Raw genomic sequence first — 8,785 nt, forward strand, 5'->3', positions numbered from 1 at the left:
TCTATTCTAAATACTGATTTTTCTTTTTCTGCCCAACATCCTAATTCTTGATGGTGACAGGGCTTCTGCAATCAACTCTATCCTCTTTTCCTTCCTGGAAATAAGACAATGAAGAAAGCTATTACCTGGGAAAAACTGCTTTCTTTAGGACAATTTATTAAGCCATTTACAACTTTGGTTTCTTGTTCTGTTTTTGGTCCTTAGATGGTCTCCATTTCTTAAAAATTCTAAGTAGTTTAGACAGTATAACGCAAACTTGCAACAACACATCTTGCAAATGGACAGCTAAGGCATAGAAAAGTTAACAATGCAAGGGAGATCTGGGAGAGAGAACCAAGAGGAAATAATATTGTCTTGCTTCCTTGTCCTTTTCTTATTTTGCCAAATATACAAAGCAGAAAAACTTTGTGCCACAGAAGGGGCAAGAGTAAATCACAATCTGAAAAATAAAAAGCCATCAGTTCAGCTCCAGGAATTCTGTAAGATTGCTAGTATAGTTCTGTAGGATTGCTAATTAAAAATCAGTATTAAAATACTATTCTGAGAGGCTAAAGGAGGGAAACAAATCTCTGGTAGCCCATCTGCTTTCCTGTAGCTGCTGGTAGCTCATGCTGTATCTGAATCTACTGTGCCGTGTGATGTTTCAGAGAGGCTCAGAATCAGCAGCTCCTCGACTTTCTGCAGCTCCCGAGCCCCATTGGCTGGAAGGCAAAGCAGAGGCGGAGAGTGCCCTGATTATTTTTCTCCTCCACACACCATAAAACAGGCAGCCGGCATGCACTGACAGCAAGACCGGTGCTTGCAGTTTGAAATTAGTTTCTGCTCCGCAGCAGTCACTTGGGCATTTTATGTTTGCCTCTCTTAATGGAAGGGAACAAAAAAGCCTTGCAGCATACCAGTGAACTAAAGAGGAACTGACCATAGGGGAGAATCTGATGCAAACTTACAGACTGTTGGGACTCTGTGACATAGATCACCAAGGTAAATGTGATGATGATCAGAAACTGCATCTGTGAGAAAGTAAACCAGTATTTCTGAGTTTGAAACCTTATTTTGTAACAGCAGTCAAAGTGTTCTGAACTGCTGCCTGCCTCAGTGCTGGCTTATTTTTCTTCCCAAGCTGAAAAGCCAAAGAAGGTTTTCAAAGGAATACAAAAGGAACAGGAGTTTTAAAAGCAAGAAGCTGAAAGGGAATCTCCATAAGATGAATTTCACCCAGCACCGTGGGACACTCCAGCCTCTCCATTTCTGGAACCACAGCTATGGACTGCACGGAGGTGCCAGCGAGCCCAATGCAAAGGGCCACTCCTCGGGAGGCTGCTACGAGCAACTCTTTGTATCCCCTGAAGTGTTTGTGACTCTGGGCATTATCAGCTTGCTGGAGAACGTCTTGGTCATTGTGGCGATAGCCAAGAACAAGAACCTCCATTCGCCCATGTACTTCTTCATCTGTAGCTTGGCAGTGGCTGACATGCTAGTGAGTGTATCTAATGGATCAGAAACTATTGTCATCACGCTGCTAAACAATACAGACACAGATGCACAGAGCTTTACCATAAACATTGACAATGTCATTGACTCAGTGATTTGCAGTTCCTTGCTTGCATCAATTTGCAGTCTCCTCTCAATAGCAGTGGACAGGTACTTTACTATCTTTTACGCCCTCCAGTACCATAATATCATGACGGTGAAGCGCGTAGGGGTCATCATCACATGCATCTGGGCTGCTTGCACAGTCTCAGGCATTTTGTTCATCATTTACTCTGACAGCAGTGTTGTCATCATCTGCCTTATTAGCATGTTCTTCACTATGCTCATTCTCATGGCATCCCTTTATGTCCACATGTTTATGATGGCTCGGATGCATATCAAAAAGATTGCTGTTCTTCCAGGGACTGGCCCTATTCGCCAAGGGGCCAACATGAAAGGGGCCATCACTCTCACTATCCTGATCGGAGTTTTTGTTGTGTGCTGGGCTCCATTTTTCCTGCACTTGATTTTCTACATCTCCTGCCCCTACAACCCCTACTGTGTGTGCTTCATGTCCCACTTTAACTTCTACCTCATCCTCATCATGTGCAATTCCATCATCGATCCACTTATCTATGCATTCCGGAGTCAGGAGCTCAGGAAAACATTCAAGGAGATTATATGCTGCTGTAGCCTGAGAGGGCTTTGTGATTTGCCTGGAAAGTATTAAACCAAGTGGATATGTTACGTGTACAAAACATGCAGCACAGACTTCCAAGCCTTCAGATACAATTTGTCAGCAGAATTTGGTTTAAATCTTTAAGAGTGAGCACCTCTTTCTGTCTCCCCTCCCTTGTATCCCATTCACATGTAATTCATATTTCTGTATAATGTTTGTGATATCTACAGTTTGTAATTCATTTGGCTGGAAAGAGAAGCAGCACTTCATACCAGTTTGTAAGTAAGCAAATAAATGTAATGTTGGATGTGAAATACTAACAAACATAAGCAGCTGTATGTTCCAACTGCTGACAAAATAAATAACTTGCCTGACTTACAGTACATACTGGCTGATACTGTTCCTTATTCTGTTTAAGTAATTATAGCTATCTGTTGCATTATATACAGCCTAAAATAGAGCATATGCTTCTCTATTAGTGGATTAGTGGTTCTCTGGAATTAGAAAGCAGATTTTTCATAAAGGTTACTGCAACCAACAAGGTGTATTCATTCATTTTGAACTCTTTTCCTCCTACTCCACAAGCAGCAATTTTCTTCCTTGTTACAACCCCTCCACACAAACCCAGCACATACTGTTATTGCCTACAACAAGATTTTTCAAACACCTGCTACACAGAAAATCAAATGCTTGGGGTTTGTTGGGGTTTTTTTTAAGATGATGATTGCTGTATGTCTGAAAGTACCTTTTTGCAAAGTTGAAATTGTTCCCTGGAGTATCAGTTAGCCCTGGATATATTTGCTAGACTGACATCCAGTTAGACAAGCACTGTCCATTCAGTCATGAAGTAGGCACAGTATTAACATTGACAGTGCTAGCACTAATGTAAAGATTCAATGAGAGATCTACCTGATGAAGAGGGAACTTCAGTTTGAACATTCAGTCCTTCCTTGTTCTAAGGTGCTGTGGGGGAAAAGGACTCTGTGCTTCAGAAGAAAATACGTCCTGGTTGGAAACAAGCTGCCCTCTATTCTGAAGTGCGGTGTTAGCAGCTGGGATCCACTGCCAGGATCCTTACAGAGGAGTCAAGGCATGTGTTAATTTGGCCTGAGCACCTCAGAACATACTGTAGAGCACATGAGCTTTGTGAGGGCAATGCTATCACATGGAAGGGATGCTGACTGACGAGTCTCTAAACGCATGCTCTGTGTCTGGCAGCCCTGTGTGTTACTGCTGATTGAAGCCAGTTCACCTTTTCAGGCATCTAACTGATGTGTTCTCAGTTTCATGCCAAACCGTCACTTTGTCTCCACAGATTATAATAGGGACTTCAGGTCCCTCATTTCAGCACCTTTGGAGGTATTTAAAGTATAAATGCGAGTACACAGGATTCCATGAAGATGTCCTGTAATGGCTTGACAATATCAGCTTCTATGTAAGGGCATAGAAAAATTAATTTATTTATTCCCAGAAAGTATACAAACATAGTGGGAAATTGTAGAAGACCTGGAAAGTTCTGATTTAAAAAGTAAAAACTAAATTTAAAGAATAATTTAGGTTTTAATCCTTGACGCCTGATTTTACCAAGATGAGTAGTAAATTAGTTGGATGAGCAGTCCTATTAATTTTCTCGGAAATGGCTTGTTATTTCAAGCTGCCTGTTCCCTTGTTAAAGAAAGACATACAATGAAAAGCTATTCGTGAGAGCCTGTGGTGGTTTAGTCCCTGCCAGGGTCTGAGACCACAAGGCCACTGCCCCTCCCCCACAAAGGGAGTGAAATACAAAGCCCCAGGCTGAGATAAGGAAAGGTTTAATACAACAGTGCAACAGCAGTGAGAACAGAGCAAATCCCACAGTACACCCAGTAACTGACTGTCCCGCTTCGGCACCAGGATGTGACGTCCACATGGTATCTGAATAACCCAGCTAGAGCTCCCCACCTACTGCTGGGGAAACTTAACCCTATCCTGGCTAAACCAGGACAGAGCCCAATGTTTGCTACCTGGGATTCTCCTCCAGACAGAAGCTGATCTTTCGGTTGTGGGTAACTTTTCAGGATACCGTAAAACTGTGACATTTGGTCCTCTGTCAAAGAGCAGGAAGGACTTAAGGTGGGTCTCAGTATCTTTAACTTCAATTTACTTACAGGGAGAGTAAGAAAGTCATTTGACTCAAAGAAAGTCATTTGACATCAAAGTCCTTTGGTAGACCAGCAGCAGAGAAACCAGGTCTCCTACATCCTATTTGTGCAATTGGGCCACCCCATCCTCCACACTGCTTGCAACACACCCCTGTTACCTTTTCTCGGCTTTAGTAAATTATGTTGCCACATCATAATGGTTGCAGCATGGACAAAGCTGAAATATATCTACTACATTAGCTCTACCTATTTTCTTCTGAAGGAAGCTATTAACATTTCAATAACACACCTCTACCTGGTTCTACTGGGTAGAGAATAAAATTGCCAAAGGAGGATTAAAGCTCAAGGGGAGAAAAAAAATAATGTACTTAAATTAATAGTCATCCAAAAATCCAATGGACTTTATCAAATGCCTTTCCCTCTCCCACAAGACATGATGCAAAAATGCAAGAAATTGCTGATGCCAATTTGAACAAAACACAAATCTCACTTGATCTTTGTTTTGCCTCACTTTCTTTAGCTATTTTAGCACTGTAAATTATGATATTGGGCCCCGGATATTTCTTCTGTAGTCCACGGATGCAGACAGAGTCCAGTGGAAAGTGACACAAGAGCAAGACACTACCTTAGGTGCTCTGAACATTACCTTGAAATTCTCTTTCTCTCCTTAGGCTATACAAGGATCAGACACATCTGAATTCTGCAGAGGCTGTGCTTCTGTAAATTACTTCCTGAACTCCCAGTTGATTTTTAAAACTAGCAGTCTCACTTCTTTTTTCAACCCAAGCGGAAGACAAATAACAATTAATTTGCATCAGTGGTTTTCTTGTAGTTTCCAAAAATGGTGTGTATATCTCTTTTGCGCCTCTTTAGACTAAGACTAGCTAAGACAGTTGTGACCCCATTAAGCTCTAAATATCATTTAGAAATCTAATTTTTAAAACTAGATTATTCCAGAGTTTTAACAATGCTGAGCCTGCTTAGCAGCTCTTCTGTGTTTATTTTGTAAACCTAAATGTATATACATACTTTTTATAATGGAGTTTTTAATTAAAGAGGACTTTTTCATTTCATGGTATTATCTTTTTATAATTTATTTAAATTGCTGGCAAACCTCCTACATAGATAATTTTTCTATTCCCAGATACTCTGTTCCTTCTGTGTAGCTGAATCAGTTTCTGTTTGCCTATCATTCTAGCAGCTTTCCAGCGGAGAGTCACAGAAATTAGTGTTGTGAAAGATAAATAAGTTCATCTAGCTTAACGGAGAGTGGAGACAGTGCAGGATTATTTTCCACAATTGATTTGCTGGAGCTTTGTTCTTCTATTTGAAAATCTTCTAAGAAAATGAGATTTCTTTCTTTAAATATCTGGGACTCATCACTTTAGCACTTAACATTTTAGTCATGTTATGTAACCATGGTACGTTCCTCTATGGCAAGGAAATGGTTTTGTCTCCACTTTACAGGTGTAAGGATTTATATTTTCACTTCTGCTGGAGAAAAGGGGCTAATGGATTTGCTCAGCCTCCTAGAAGGCTGTCTTTGCTTGAGCTGGGAATCGACAGTAGTATTCTCTGCCCTTTCCCCAAAACTGGCTATAATATAACACACAAAACTTTTGAAGCAAATGTCTTTCTTCAAGAGGGATATTTCTTTAGCTTTGAAGTAGTTTTTGAACAAAGCAAAGGACCCTGAAAAGCACTCAGGAGGCTGTAGTTGGTCTCAGTAGAGTGGATTTTGAATGATGATCCAAGATCCCCTTTACAGCTGAAACATGCTGTCATCTGGAAGCAAGGAGAAATCTACTGATGGACTCACATGTTGTTGAATGTGCAGCAACAACTTCTTCAGTCATGCCTTTAATAGATATGCTGAATACACGTTATTGATGTAATTCTAAAACGACTTTGTTGTTGTTAAACTGATCCTATTATACAGTGTGTTCACCGGGGGCTCCTACTTTCTCAAGCTGAATTCAGGTGAAGAACTTTGGTCCTGATGTTATTTATGAGTACTGTATTGCTCATAGGCTTGAATGAAAATTGCATCTCAATCCCTCTGGAAGGAGCTCTCAGAAAATGTACGTTAGGTATGAGATCTTCATTGTTTGTCCAGAAATTACTTCAGATTTTAAATTAATATTCTGATCCTTTCAATCATATCTCAAGTATCCTAGGGTTTTCTCTTTGGGAGAAACACTTCTCTCACTTATTAAAAATGGAACTGTGTGCTGCTACCACAGATGTTCACTGTCATATAAACCAGGTTATGAATTGACCCTTCTTGGCTTTTTTTGTTTCAAATCATTTTGTGTCCTAGCTGTTTTTCATATCTTTGCCCACTCTGTTCACAGAAGAGATTTTCAGATTTGTGGATTAAAAAATCACCCCCTTCAAGTTTATAATGTAAATGTATTCATCAGTTCTGCTTTTACCCATTTATTCCCTTGCAAACATTGTTCATTTGTTTCAATTGTTCTCCTTCATGCTTGGTATATTTCTGGACTGTCATCAGTCTGAGTTCTCCAAGTCATTCCCTGCCTGTGTGGTGGGTTTGCCTTTGGCCAACAGCTGCTTACTCACTCTCCACCTCAGTGGAATGAGGAAACAAAATAGGAAGAACAGGAATGATAAAGCTCATTAGTCTGGATGAAGACAGGGACATCACTTACCAACTACCATCACAGGTGAAACAGACTTGATTTGGGGAAGATGAACTTAATTTATGGCAAATTAAAATAAATATTTACTTACTGATTCAGCTAGTGGGGAAAAAAAAAAAAAAAAAAGACAAACACTAAAATAAGAATTTACCTCTCCGCCACTTCTTCCCAGCTTCAACTTCACTCCCTCGCCCCCAACTCCTCTACTTCCTTCCACTGAGGAGCACAGAGGGATGGGGAATGGGGGGGCTGCGGTCCTCCATAACAGCTCCTCGCTGCCGCTCCTTCCTCCTCATGCTGTTCCCCTGGTCCAGCCCAGAGCCTTCTCATGGGCTGCAGTCCTTCAGGATAAACCTGCCCCGGCGTGGGCTGCAGCTTCCCTCAGGACATGGTCCACCTGCCCCAGCGGGGTCTCTGCCGGGGCCGCAGGGGCCTCTCTGCCGGGGCTCTGCCTGGAGCCCCTCCTGCCCTCCTGCCGCTCTCCCCTCGGGGCTCGCAGGGCTGTTTCTCCCCCTGTTTCCCTCAGCCCTGGCTGCCGGGCAGCGCTTTGCCCTTCCTTACCCAGGCTTTCCCCGAGGCGCCCGCCCGGGGCTGAGGGGCTCAGCTGTGCCCTGCGCTGGGGCCGTTGGAGCCGCCTGGAACCGGCTGTGTCCGGCGCGGGGCAGCCCCGGCCGCTCCCCGCAGGGGCCCAGCCGGCAGAGCCCTCACTGCTGCCCACACCTGGGCACCTGCACTGGGTACGACATGGTAGGCAACAATACTATAAGCAGCATTTCAGGCAAAGTCCCATTTCTCTGTACATTTTAGTTTAGTCCCACAGAAAACTCCTCACCTAAATTATCTGCCTCTTTCACGTCCACAGCTTCGAAGCATCTCTTGCTTTTTTTCCCTTGCAATGAACTAATCAACCCAGATGTTCCCTGCTTGGGGTCTTTGCTGCTGAACAGCTCTCACTGTAGAGCTTCAAAATCTGTTATTAGCTTCTGAATTAATGACTTTGAACATTGTATTGTTGAAACCCATCCTATATCTATTATTTCAATCCTCAAAATTATCCACTTTCCCTAACTGATTTTCAGATAGTCCTTTCCATGAAAATTGCAGCCAGCCTTTTACCACCAAGATCTAACTCTGGCACATCACCTTGACACAGCCCTGCGGGACCCACAGATCAATCTGCAGCCTCTGCTGGACTTGTAAGCAGGGATCCATTGTAAATCTTGCATATGTTGTGCCATGCATCAATAAAAAGTAATCTATATAGGTTTCCAGGTGGCAAAAAGAAAACTGAAAATCATATAGATGTGCAATTTGCCATACTATTTATGAAACAAACACGTCATAGCTTATTAAAGCTTTATTCTTTGCAAAAAGCAGTGGATGAGTAAACAAACACAAGTCCAAATACATTTGGAGCCAGTATCAGCAGAGCATAAACAAAACACTTTATTCATGCAATTATCTGCAGCAACCATTTTGAAGTGCAGAGGAATTAAAACATATTATGAAGATAAATTTGCTATAAAAATATATTTTCACAGCATCACAGAATCACAGAATCATCTAGCTTGGAAAGGACCTTGAAGATCATCCAGTCCAACCATTAACCTAACACTGATAGTTCCCAACTACACCATATCCCTCAGTGCTATGTCAACCCTACTCTTAAACACCTCCAGGGATGGGGACTCCACCACCTCCCTGGGCAATCCATTCCAATGCCTAACAACCCGTTCTGTAAAGAAATACTTCCTAATATCCAGTCTAAACCTTCCCTGGTGCAACTTGAGGCCATTACCTCTTGTCCTATCGCTTGTTACTTGGTTAAAGAG

General features: G+C 42.2%; 1 protein-coding gene across 1 annotated transcript; it reads left to right on the top strand.

Annotated features, from left to right (window-relative positions):
* The first annotated feature begins 1,172 nt into the window (after positions 1–1,172).
* Positions 1,173–2,200, top strand: MC4R (melanocortin 4 receptor). Its single transcript, XM_074848153.1, has one exon. It carries the CDS (start codon positions 1,205–1,207, stop codon positions 2,198–2,200), a length of 996 nt encoding a protein of 331 aa, XP_074704254.1. The 5' UTR covers positions 1,173–1,204.
* The last annotated feature ends 6,585 nt before the right edge of the window (positions 2,201–8,785 follow it).

This window comes from Strix aluco, chromosome 1, assembly GCF_031877795.1.
Source record: "Strix aluco isolate bStrAlu1 chromosome 1, bStrAlu1.hap1, whole genome shotgun sequence".
In the NCBI taxonomy this organism is placed as follows: Eukaryota; Metazoa; Chordata; class Aves; order Strigiformes; family Strigidae; genus Strix; species Strix aluco.